The sequence below is a fragment of the Cucurbita maxima genome, unplaced genomic scaffold, assembly GCF_002738345.1.
Source record: "Cucurbita maxima cultivar Rimu unplaced genomic scaffold, Cmax_1.0 Cma_Scf00011, whole genome shotgun sequence".
In the NCBI taxonomy this organism is placed as follows: Eukaryota; Viridiplantae; Streptophyta; class Magnoliopsida; order Cucurbitales; family Cucurbitaceae; genus Cucurbita; species Cucurbita maxima.
This window is the reverse complement of record NW_019272027.1, coordinates 172,624-184,769: the sequence shown is the minus strand read 5'-3', so window position 1 is coordinate 184,769 and position 12,146 is coordinate 172,624. Positions and strand designations below refer to the sequence as shown.

Sequence of the window (12,146 nt, the reverse complement as noted above, 5' to 3'; positions counted from 1 at the left end):
TGTGAAGCCATAATCTGAAATATAGCGTTAACACAATAGAAACTAAATTTGCCATTTAACTAAACTTTTTTTTTTCAAAAAAGAGAAAATATACTAAAAAGTAGTGTATAAATTAATACAAGCGAAATTAAATGACTAAACTAAAATTTTGAAATGAAAAACGAACAAATATGAAAAAATGATTTACTTCTAATTAGGAATACAGATATGATACCGACTTGACTCCAACAACTTAGGAATACAGCTGATAGTTTTAAATTTCCAAGAAAAACCTGCTAAATGTCCAAGCTATCCACTAGAGTTAGTCAAGTTTCTCTTGAGAAGGAACAAAATATAATCATTTATCCACATCAATGGCAAAAGATGCCCTGTAGTTCTGTACCTTTCAAATCTTTAAAATGGGAGAACAAATAAAAGAATAATAGGTTTTGAGTTGCCATCAACTTTGAGATACAAACCATGAACCAAAGAAAGTAGAATAATATCGATACTTAGAATACAAAGCTTGAGTAGAACATCCAGTCAAAAGACAGTAATCCTTTGAAACCCCATAAACAATAGGAGCGACAAATCTGGGTAGCATTCACAACAAAATTGCTTACAACTTTTCGAAGCTAAAACCAACGACTTGGGCAACAAGAATACTGGCATGGGATTTGAACATGGTCAGCGACTAGAGCCCGTACAGAAATTCCTTTAATAGCAATCAATATGAAACTTCAAGTAAATCTGTTCAAAATTATCGCACCCTGTAGGAACATCAACCAACCAGATCAGTATAACTAAGAAACTATTCGATGATAATAATAACAATAATAATGAACGATATGTAACCAAATTTATTCTCAGAAATTAGAATGATAATTCATCATGTAACTTCCAACCGCCATCATTAAATTTAAGCAAATCTCATGACAAAAGTAACAGGCTTTGGGTCCAAAGGACAACCACGAGCCGCACTATGTTCAATCAACAATGCCCCTTATTGTTTGTATGAGCCAAATTGGCGCACAAATTTCAAATAGAACAGGATATTAGTGATCGAATCGGTTATCGGGTCATTAAGGCCTCTGATGAAAGACCTCTTTACCAAGTAACAATAATGGAGAAGACTCGAACCATACTGAACAGGAGTGGAGCCCCTTCATATATATTGAAATTAAGACTAACGTTCTCCCTAATCCTCCAAAATTTTGGAGTTAAAAGGTTCAACATATAAAACGTTACTGGCTAAGACTTGTGTATTTACACAGGGCATCCCCACGCTGCCATTCACTCCTAAAGCGGGACAAATCATAGAAATCTAGCAAAAACAATACAGTTAGATTAATTGTTTCCTACATTTTAGGGGAATTAAGAGCTGGAAAAGAATTTGGAAAACAATGTCCTTTTTACACATCTTATGTAAGCAAAGACATTTTCAATATGGGGTTAAGTAAAGATATATTTTCAGCTGAAACCAAGCATAACCAACTAACTCATAAGAGGAACAATTGGCAAAAACAAGTTAAGAAAGCATACTTGAATTTGCTAAGATTCAGACGATGTAATTTGGCAATCAATGGTGGCCATCTTCCTCATCCATCTCCTCAAGAATTACATATTTGGCATCAACATTTGTTGACTGTGAGCTTACCGCATTATCTTCACTAGATTTCTTCTGTAGCTTTTGGTATCTAATAAGTAATTGGAAATAAAACATGAATTAGCACAAGAAGCGCCCATAACCAAATATTTTACTTGTTTAGATGCAAATTTATAAACTATTGCTATTCTGTGCCCCAATCCTCAAAGTCTCTAATTCCAAGTAATATTTACCTTTCTAATTGTGTGGTTTATGATATTGTAACTAATCAATTGTAAATAATATTTATTCTAAAATACAAGTTGATTACATTCCACATCTTTACATCCAGAAAATTCAAAAATACCAATAGTAAACAATCATATCATACTTGAAGGATGATTATTAACAAAAATATTAGACTAACTGTCAGGCATGCTAATCAAGCAGACAAGCAGTAATATTTAATCTTAGAATGAGTAGATTTTCAAGAGTATGTCATGTTTAGGAAAATGACAACTTACTTGTACCAATTGAACAAGCTGACACCAATCATTATTATGATGAGACCCATTCCTTTGAGCCAGGTAAATTTATCATGGAAGTAAAATACTGCAACCTGAAAATGCAAAATGCAATGTTAAATTAGAAGTTAGACAGGTAAGTTTGTCGTGGAAGTAAAATACTAGAACCTGAAAATGCAATAACGCAATATTAAATTAGAAGATGCCAGGGATTAATAGCCCCCCTGAAATGAAGGATTGAACAGTACTCTTGTAGTTGAAATTTTGAATCTCAGTACTTCGCACTTCAAAACTTCTTTTCCCCATCTTTATATATATATTTTGCAGAAGAAATGCTTTTATTAAAAGGGGAAAAAAACCAAATGTGAAAGGGAAGACGAGATGTCTTCCCACCTCAATGTCACCCTTCTAAAACATTTTGAATGTTGTTGAAGTAGCACAGAAGGAAAGACAGTAACTTGATAAGTTCATTTCCTTGCAGTGGGATGCTGGTGAAACCAGAACCTAGAGTCAACTTAATTAAAATTACTGCTATCGCAATGAAACGAGCATCTCAGAGCCAGCAATACAAATAGAAAGAAAAAAGGAAGGCCAGCCTACCTTTCAAGCATACTTAAGTGATTCTAGTGAGCAAAGATGCATGCAGTAATCGGCAGATTTATCGTCAAGTAAGGCAGTACCAAATTCAGATTTGAAATTGAAAATGAAATGACTTACTATGTTATGCTATATATATAGCACACTATCTCAATTTTTCTTCCATTAGACAGTTAGCGCACTACAAAACTCTAAATGAGCAAGCCCGAAACTACTTATGATAAGTCAAGACAACTTAAAAGAAATGCTTCAAGAGAAATGGTTACGAATTACTACTTTGAGATGAGATACTAGACCACAATGAAACAAAATTGAAGGGCCCTACATCTTGATTAGGGAGCATAATGAAAACAGTCAAGATCTCATACCAATATAGTTACAGCCTCCTTTACAACACCAGCAACTGTAACCGTGACAGCACTAGTGACAGAGACCAGGATATATTCTGTTAATACCTGCCAAAGGATAGTATAATTGTTCAAATAGAGAAGCTAACAAAAGATTTGAGCACCAAAAAGTTGGGACAAAACTCGAGACAGCACTTTATAAAGATCCCAGAAAATAAATGCCCTATAGACTACATCTACTGTGAAGTTTATAGAAATCAATCCTCGTCCAACAAAACTGTGCTTATTGTACAGTGAAGGAAATATTCAAATAGGTTACTACCATACAGAAGGCAAGTGCTCCACCAAAAAGCATCAGCAAGAAACTCCGAGTAACATGCCAGATACTATTGAAATATCCATTACTGGTAAATTCTTCCCACGGATCTAAACCAAGAGATAGCATCAAAGTCACAATGGCCATCACTGGTGTCACGTAGCTCATCAGGGTAAAAGGATTTTTCAACCCTGAAATGAATGGAACCATGTTGTTAGACAATATTTAACAGCTCCACTTTGGTACGAATAAAATTGAAATCTAAATGAAACATCTAAGAATTTTCAAGAAGAAGTCAACGTCATAATAAAATGAACCAGTAGAAAGAAAATGGATTGACTCATAGTAATTCATTGATCCCGATGTGTCAACTATTTCATTCGATGAAACAAAATAAAACATATTTTTTAATAGGGAACAAAATAAAACATATTATCTACAAAGGCTGAAAGTTTGGGGATAAAAATCAAGATTCCAAGAACAAATTGATTATTTTGTCCATGAAACCTTGCAGAAATGTCCACGGATACAGAACCAAAAGAAATCCAAGAACTAAAATCTAAGCAGCACATAAAAACACTTACCATATGCTTCTCGCTTCATATCCAGTTGGACAATAAATGCATCATGCAGGGGGAAAGTGTCAAGATCCAAGCCAACAATAAAAAAGCAAGAATCAATTCAAATAGTTGCACGTAAGACAAATTTTCTGATAGCATAAAACAGTAGCATACGTGGAAAAAGGAATGCAAAAAAGGAAATTCATACCTGAAGAAGAATTTGCGTCATGGACCACCTGAAGCCAGACATAACAGAAGCAACCATAACAAAAATGAAACCCCAGAATTCAAATTCTGTCTCCTTTGCAACTGCCATAGACATAACCAGATAAGGAAGAATGACGGGGCATAAATACATATTAAACTTAATATAGATGTTAGATTTAATGAGTAATGAATGCTTAAAAGATGCTACGGACAAATAATAATAATAAATAAATGAATAAAATAGAGCCAATAGAAACAATTCACTTGCTCCTAATTATTTCACTTCCAACTCCAATCTTCCTCGAATATGTGACTTAGGTAAACCCACTTTAGTTCTAAAACACTAGTTCTAACCACCATGGATGGCTAGTGGTAAAAAGGGTTGGGATGCACTCGGTAGACTTTGGGAGCAAGGACTCAAATCCTATGGTATCCACCTACCTAAGATAAAATCTTAATGTTTCTTGCAACCCTATGTTGTAAGGCACTGCAGTTTATCCCATGAGTAGCTAAGGAGTGACACAATCATAATTGGCCCAAATACTCGTATTATAAAAAATAAAACAAACAAAAAAAGACCAGTCCTTCCTAAGTAAGGGTGATGGTATGGGTGCAAGTTGGAACTTGCTTGGAACGAGCTGACCAACTCGGTTGAATTGGTTTGACCATCGATGGTCATTTATATAATCAAGAATTACACAATTGAAATTCTAAAATTCACGATTATTATCTAGGAGTAAAAGAAATACTGGATACCTGTTAATAAAATTCCAACAGATATAATCAAGATGATGCCAGAAAGTCTAAGGCTAGGAGTTTCCAACCTGACAAGAAATTCATGCTAAATGAATAAATCATCAAGAGAAAGAAAATGAGACGGTGGAATATTTTAAATTTTAACATTTGATATCAATAAGCAATCTCCAAGCATTATATTGAAAGCCTATTACTTGGGGCCAAATACGATAATTTTCTTCATGTCATACTCCATTAATTAAATCACAAAAAAGGAAAAAAAAAAAAATTGATCAAGGCAATCATAAAAATAATCAACCATAAGAGAAATCTCTCTTCTCATATTTGATTGTAGGCCTTTCATTTGATTCCTCCTAGATCCCTCATTCTAAACACCTTAAGGTTGTTTTCCATTTTTTTTTTTAATATATTTTTCTTCATTTCTTATTAAAGAATAAATTTTTTTGTAAAAGAATCATAAGCATATCGCTCGAGACTAAATAATCAATAAATTTCATTCTCAATATTCAGCGATAACTCATATTCAATACACAGCCAAAGAATCCCCAGGAAGGTAGGAACGTAGTTGAAATCATATGCAGTTGTTAAAAATTATGCTCAAATGTCATACAGCGTCAGAAAAGCACAATACTTCCAAAATGTAAGGTACGAGAAGATTGGATGCAATTAGATATAATTATCTACGTAAAGGCATGCAAAAGAAACTAGGTTATACAATTTAGTCGTAGAACTCACCTGAAAGCAAAAGCAAACAGGAGAAGAAATATAGGAGAACCGGATTTACACTGTCAATCAAAAAGAGAAAGAATCAGTATTATGAAGCATAAAGCAGACTGTATTTACAACATAGACAGTTCTTGACTCAATAAATAAGCATGAAGAAAAGTTATCCAACCATGGTAGCAAATGTGACTGATATCGAGACAAGGGATGCATTGCTTAGATTAACATCCAAGGCTGTTCCAAGAGCCGTTGGGACAACTGTGAAAGGCAAAGTCCATCTGTGGCATTAGTTGATAGAAAAGTTAATTTACAAACGAAATAAAAGTTGACATCCTACGGACTCAAACAAATGTAAATAAACTCTAATGAATAAAGATAAACACCATCCATGAAATTTCAGAATAATGACAAAAAAAAAAAAACCATTAAAATGCATGATTCTTAACAACTAATGCAATGACAAAAATAGCAGAACGAAAATTTTGTATTTTGTAATTTGTATTTTTTGGATTAGAAGGAAGCTTTTTCCAGAAGCAATGTATTTATAAGAAAAGCAACCTTATCATTATATGTTAGCTTATGACTGTCACTTAGAAAATGCCACTCTTATGACTCTCTCTTAGGAAAGCAACCTTATCATTATACATTAGCTTTGTACGGTGAAAATATCAATTGAAATGCATATACCAGCATCATGAAAAGGTTAAATAAAGGCCATTAGTCTCAAGATTACCTTTCGTGAAGTAATCCCTCCATGTCATAGTAACAGAAGGATGGAATCGACTAGACCAAATCCATGTAATCAAATTGGATAGAACAGCTTGCATTGTAAAATGAACAGTATTCATGAGCAATGGAGCCGGGAACCTGCCCAAATGATCTCCTAATAAAGATTTATTATATCTGCACAAACCAGGAGAAATCCAGTTTAATTGAGCATTCTAAATAAATATTAGATTACAACTTTAATTATTGATTATGTGAATAAGGAACTTACAAAGTCAAAAAAAGGCTAAAAGTATACCAGACAAGAACATAGAATAATGTCTTGACCACATTGGAATTGAATAGAGGATTCTTTGCATCTAGCCGCGGAGAATTATATTTATCACTGTGAATATCATTGTGAAAGGATTCACAGTCATCGCCATTAATATTCCCCCCAGGTTCGTTCTCAATACTAAAAGGTTCATATTTCTCACTTTCATTTCCCTCAACGTGAACAGGAAAGTGGGCCTCAGTCTCCCCGCCTTTAGATTGCATATTTGTCTGCTGACACTTTATATATCAGTTTATCTCCTCCTCAAAATGGCAGTTTATACAAGTTGACCCAGTTGAAGTGAAGGCAATTTGAGACCAGTATGCTGCACACTTGAATCTGCATAAATCAGTAGGGTATCCACTGGGACAGTACCCTTTTCGTCATACCACCGTGAGGAAAATGGCACTCTATGACAACCCACCTACTTCTTGACTACCTGTCTCAATTGAATCAACCCTCGTGTTTAAGCTTTTCTGTATCCAAAGAATTTGCCGTCATCTCCTTTACCAATTTAGAACCACCTATGTTCTCTAACACAATCATTGACAGATGAAAATGAGTAAACAGAGAGCAGGAACTTCATGCATCACAAATCATAGCAAGTGTAACATTTCGTGTGAAATTAAATTAGCACTGGAATTGAAAATAAAGCTGAATCGGGACAAAACTTGGAAAGTCATAAAAACATGCAGTTTTCTTTTCATATGATATTGCCAAGACGGGCCTTTGTTCAGTGATTTGTAATTATACACCCCCAACCCGGTTATTATTCAGATCAATTAAAGAACCTCTCCTTGATCTCCTTGCAATGCCTTGCCGTCTCTCTACTATAACCTTGTTATTTTTTAATACAATTGTCTCTTATCCCAACCGAATTTTTTAAATACACAGTACCCAATTTTCGTGGAACTTCCCAATCATAAAAGTTCGGAAAATAGAAAGAAAAAAACAAAACACATTCATAATTTATGAACTTTTCTGCTAAAAATTATTACGTGTAACAGCCAGCAAGGAATAATAACACAGGTACAAGTCTCTATAACTTTCTTCCAGCCTCCAATAATTCTTACGAGAAGCAGCATAAGCTAAACTAAGGTAGCTAATGTAGTTACACTTAAATATTAGGATTTTGGCATCAGCAGGTGACACAACAAGTGACGTCGTTAAAGAGCTATTCTAAATGAGGCGCGTGAATACTGCGCGCCACCAACAGCAACATGTGCAACATGGAGGAAAACGAGAGAGCATAGTTCTATAACTATCATTGAAACTTGCTTCTTCAAAATGACCAAATAAACACGCAACTAATTAACAGAACGAACAGAATCAACAAGATGAACCATCGATAAGGATGAGCTCAAACCAGAACAAGGAAAACAAAAGCTCAAGTAGAATCAAAGTAACAGAAATGCCTAAACAATCAATCAAATAATTCAAATCATATAAATAGACAAAGCATCGTAAGAAGATATGTAGTATGACGGGATTCTGCAATACTCGGAATGTGAGACGTATCGAAACAACTGACCTGAGAAGGATCCGAGGAAATAGTGGAAGAAATTAGCAGGAATACGCAGATGAAATGCAGGAACCGGGGCGAGGAAAACGAAAGAGAAGAGATCTGAATCTAGATGTCTTGCAAATGGCGTTTGCAGGTGTTGGAATCCGAACGTCTGTTTTCTAATGTTAGATGAGGCTGGTGAATTGTAAACGAATTCAATATACTTTACTTCATTCTCTCATTTATTATTCCAATTGAAATGCGCGCCCGTACGGTTGAGGCCTTGTGGTGGTTTCTTGGGTGCAGGCCCAGCGGCAAAGGTTAGAGAGCCATGGACCGGACCTTAGCGCCGGCGCGGGCCACTGCTGCTGGCCATTAATTAAATTCCAAGATAATTAAAAATCTATAATTAGAAAAATTAAGAAAATAAGTAAAAATGTCGGAACATAACCATAATGGTTAGAATTTAAATCCAATTTAAAAAATGTAAAAAATTAATTATAAAAAATTATTCCACCTTGAATTTTAAGAAAAGTAATAATAATCTTATTTAATGAACAAAAAAAATTATATCTAAATTTTATTTTTATATATTTAAAAATATTACGTCTCTAGTACTTGTTTTTAAATTGCAATAATTTCAATCTTTCATTAAAAAAAAAAAAAAAATGATATTTTCGTAGGTACACAGGTGGAATTTAATTTCACAAATTTACGTTGGCGCAGAGAGAATCTTTCTTAGCATACACGGCTGCTGGTTTTCGCCATGGTCGCTTTCCTTTTTGGATCGCATTCGTATTTCTGAGATCTCCCTCGCGCGCGCCTGTATTTCTCAATCACTTCTAAGACTTTTATCTTAAAAATCCCTACCAATCGCAAATCAAATTCACGGAGAAGCTGGAATTTCGAGCCGTCGTTGATTCCTGAGAATTTCCAATATTCTCTACTGGAGCTGGGAAAACAATGACAGCAATTGCAGTTCACGGGTTCGCTCAGTGCATCACTTGCCATGCTTGGAGTCCTGATCACTCTAGTAATTAACCTTTCTCTTTTTGCTCGCTTTCTTTATTTAATCGTTCTGTTTTCTGCGGGACAAATGGAATGGAAATGTCGAGTTTTCTGTAATTTGTTTGTCCTCAGTTCAGGAAAAAGTTGAACCAAAATACTTAGACGTGGATTTTATATATTGAGATCGCGTATCTATGTTTCCTGAGCTATCAAAGAGAGGGCAATGATATCAATTCAGCTGAGCGATCTAGATTTAGTTTGCTTTATTGATGAATGATGGGAAGAACGCCAGGATAGGTTACTTGGGCTCATCCTCCACCCAGTTGAAAACACGATAACCAATATGTCTTATGGGGTAGGATACATGCTAATTATGCTGTTGACTAGCTTCACGAGATCTGTTTACTGATCTGATCATTCTGGGAATAACCAATATGTCTTATGGGGTAGGATACATGCTAAAATTCATGGAGAAATGGGCTGTTATCGAATCGGCTGCTAAGTTTTTCAGGTCACCCGGGGGACATTCGTTTGTTACTTTGTTACTTCAATGCTCTCCATTGTCTAATAATGAAAAGGACGATTTTATTCAATTGTTGTTTAGATTCATCATCTGACTGTGCTTATGCTAATGTTCTTGATATGTTTATAGTGGTTGCATTTTGTCCCAACAACAATGAAGTTCACATTTATAAATCAGTACAAGACAACTGGGAGAGAATACATGTTCTTCAAAAGGTACCTTTTAACTTTACTGTTTCCATTTATAATTTATGAGAAAATATGAAACCTAAGGTCACTGCATTTATCTATTCATGATCGATGTTTTTTGTTTCCATTCCAATCTTTTGAGTTAGGTTAAGTGAAATCTTTCTAATGAAGGCATGTTGTTAATGTCTATTAATTTATCTACTTTGTCTGTGTCAGCACGATCAAATTATCTCTGGGATAGACTGGAGTGTGAAGTCAAACAGAATTGTGACTGCATCACATGATCGAAATTCGTAAGTGTTATCTCATATTCTTGTTTTTTTTGGTCCAGTTATTTGTACGTTCACTGGTTTCTTATCTTTGGGAATTTTATTTATTTATATGTTCCACATTGGCCTACCAATCTCTTCTCTTTCTAGATATGTTTGGAATCTTGAAGGATCAGAATGGGTACCAACACTTGTCATTCTTAGACTAAACCGTGCTGCACTTTGTGTTCAGTGGAGTCCAAAAGGTAGTGCAAAATGTCCTACCCTGCTCTTGCTCATCACTTATGTTATCCACATTATCCTTAAATTTCTACGTTTTGCATTATCCATCTTACCCCAAGAAAACAAGTTTGCTGTTGGAAGTGGGGCAAAAACTGTTTGCATATGCTACTATGAACAAGAGAACAATTGGTATGGCTCTTTCTCACTTTTTGTTCAAGTCATCGTTTCTATTGCCTTTATTTTACATGAAGATGGAAACTCTGCTAGATGATGAATTTATTGCTAATATTTCTGATCTGTAATCTTTTTGTTTCTTTGGCTTTGTAATCAATGCTTTAGTTTATTTTCGAATCATAATTAATTCTTATCAGAAATGAAATAACTCTTTATCATTGCTTCACCTAGTATGATTACGCATTAGTTTTCCATATTTAACATGATTATGGTTTTCCTTCCACAGGTGGGTCAGTAAACTTATCAGGAAAAGGCATGATTCTTCTGTGACAAATGTCGCTTGGCATCCCAATAATGTTTGTTTTACCCTTCTTTCCACCGTTTCATATGAATTTATATGGACAAATTTTTTGATCTTTTTAGAAGATTTCCTGTTATATCTTAGTGCTTGCGTGTCACTTTGTTTTTCTGAACAAAATTATGGCTGTGTTTTTCGGTTATGAATTTTCCCTTATATTTTATTCACAGCTTCTTCTTGCAACAACCTCAACGGATGGAAAATGTCGAATATTTTCTACCTTCATTAAAGGTGTTGACACAAAGTATGTAGAGAGTAGTTTAGACTGCAGTCTTCTCATGAAATATTATAGGATTGATTTAGAAGTTACTGATGCTTGATTAAAATTTTACAGGGATTCAAAAGCCGGCGCATTTTCAGATTCAAAATTCGGAGAGGTTTAATATTCAGACTTTTAATTTGCAGTGAACAAAATTTCTTGTGCTTGGAAGAGTAGAATGCTTAAATTTTTTTTTTTTATAAAATAACTAAAAGTGTTTTTGGATTGTCATCTTTTGATTCAAATTTAAATGATTTGAGTTTCTCCCTTTGAAAAAGACATATTTTAGTATTTTTGTCCACAGTTGCTCTCTACTTTGACGAGCAAAGTAGTTCCTATTATTTATGAGCAATTTCTTTTGGTGAATTAGTTAATTGTTCAGCTCGATCTCTCATTCTCTTGGGCATTTGGCGTGAAGTGGTCACCAAGTGGCAAAACCTTAGCTTATGCAGGTTAGAAATACCTCCTCTCTGCAAATTATTTACAGAGACAACTTTATAAGTTACAACTACAGAATATGGAATAGCAACAAGTTTGAATTTACAGAGACAAGTTTGAATTGTCTAATACATTTGCTTCTTATAGTCATACTGCCTTCCTTATAAATTGGGTAAGTTTTTCTCCATAAACATCATAGATAATACATCCGTTTTGTAAATTTCAATCATCAATGAAATCGTCTCTTGTCAAAAAAAAAAAATAAAATAATAAATAAATAAATAAATAAAAATTGTATAGTTAAGTTACTTGTATTCTTTTCTGCCTCCAACTGTAACTGTGGAAAAAGTTCATTGGTTAGCTTCCTATAACTTGTTACTTAACAATTGTAATTATGAAACTTCACCCATTATTTTAGTTACCTTTTGTTTGGGGCGTTGAAAACAATTTATAGGCTTCAACTAGAGTCTCATTTTTTATGCTCTTGTTTGGATGGTGGTTTATTTGTTCTCTACTGAAGCTTTTTTTTTTTTTTTTTTTTTTTTTTTTTTTTTTTTTTTTTTTTTTTTT

General features: G+C 34.2%; 2 protein-coding genes across 6 annotated transcripts in view; one reads left to right on the top strand and one right to left on the bottom strand.

Moving 5' to 3' along the window:
- Positions 1-340: 340 nt before the first annotated feature.
- LOC111486378 (probable sugar phosphate/phosphate translocator At1g06470) lies at positions 341-8,347 on the bottom strand. 5 transcript variants are annotated; one of them, XM_023133470.1, is made up of 13 exons: positions 8,165-8,347; positions 6,592-7,166; positions 6,328-6,497; positions 5,767-5,852; positions 5,607-5,656; positions 4,872-4,939; positions 4,117-4,217; positions 3,933-3,945; positions 3,355-3,539; positions 3,054-3,140; positions 2,089-2,183; positions 1,522-1,676; positions 341-749 (listed from the first exon to the last, which is right to left on the bottom strand). In XM_023133470.1, exons 2-12 carry the CDS (start codon positions 6,855-6,857, stop codon positions 1,559-1,561), a joined length of 1,239 nt encoding a protein of 412 aa, XP_022989238.1. In that variant the 5' UTR covers positions 6,858-7,166; positions 8,165-8,347; the 3' UTR covers positions 341-749; positions 1,522-1,558. The 5 variants fall into 5 exon arrangements, with proteins under 5 accessions (XP_022989238.1, XP_022989239.1, XP_022989242.1 ...); XM_023133471.1 differs by having other exon boundaries at positions 6,592-7,157; XM_023133474.1 differs by having other exon boundaries at positions 6,592-7,109.
- Positions 8,348-8,863: 516 nt separating this feature from the next.
- LOC111486386 (actin-related protein 2/3 complex subunit 1A-like) overlaps positions 8,864-12,146 on the top strand; it is a 5,606-nt gene continuing 2,323 nt past the window's right edge. Inside the window, exons 1-9 of the mRNA XM_023133489.1 lie at positions 8,864-9,170; positions 9,798-9,883; positions 10,073-10,149; positions 10,276-10,370; positions 10,467-10,536; positions 10,808-10,877; positions 11,050-11,123; positions 11,214-11,256; positions 11,509-11,590. Of these exons, the coding sequence (XP_022989257.1) occupies positions 9,101-9,170; positions 9,798-9,883; positions 10,073-10,149; positions 10,276-10,370; positions 10,467-10,536; positions 10,808-10,877; positions 11,050-11,123; positions 11,214-11,256; positions 11,509-11,590 (667 nt within the window). The 5' untranslated portion in view covers positions 8,864-9,100. The remainder of the gene's footprint in view (positions 9,171-9,797; positions 9,884-10,072; positions 10,150-10,275; positions 10,371-10,466; positions 10,537-10,807; positions 10,878-11,049; positions 11,124-11,213; positions 11,257-11,508; positions 11,591-12,146) is intronic.

Coding starts and splice junctions, on each gene's coding strand:
- LOC111486378 (XM_023133470.1), bottom strand. CDS start 6,857: ATGCAATCTAAAGGCGGGGAGACTGAGGCCCACTTTCCTGTTCACGTT. Junction 4,940..5,606: donor CTGTTTGCTTTTGCTTTCAG/GTGAGTTCTACG, acceptor ATTTCTTGTCAG/GTTGGAAACTCCTAGCCTTA. Junction 3,141..3,354: donor GAGCACTTGCCTTCTGTATG/GTAGTAACCTAT, acceptor ATCCTTTGGCAG/GTATTAACAGAATATATCCT.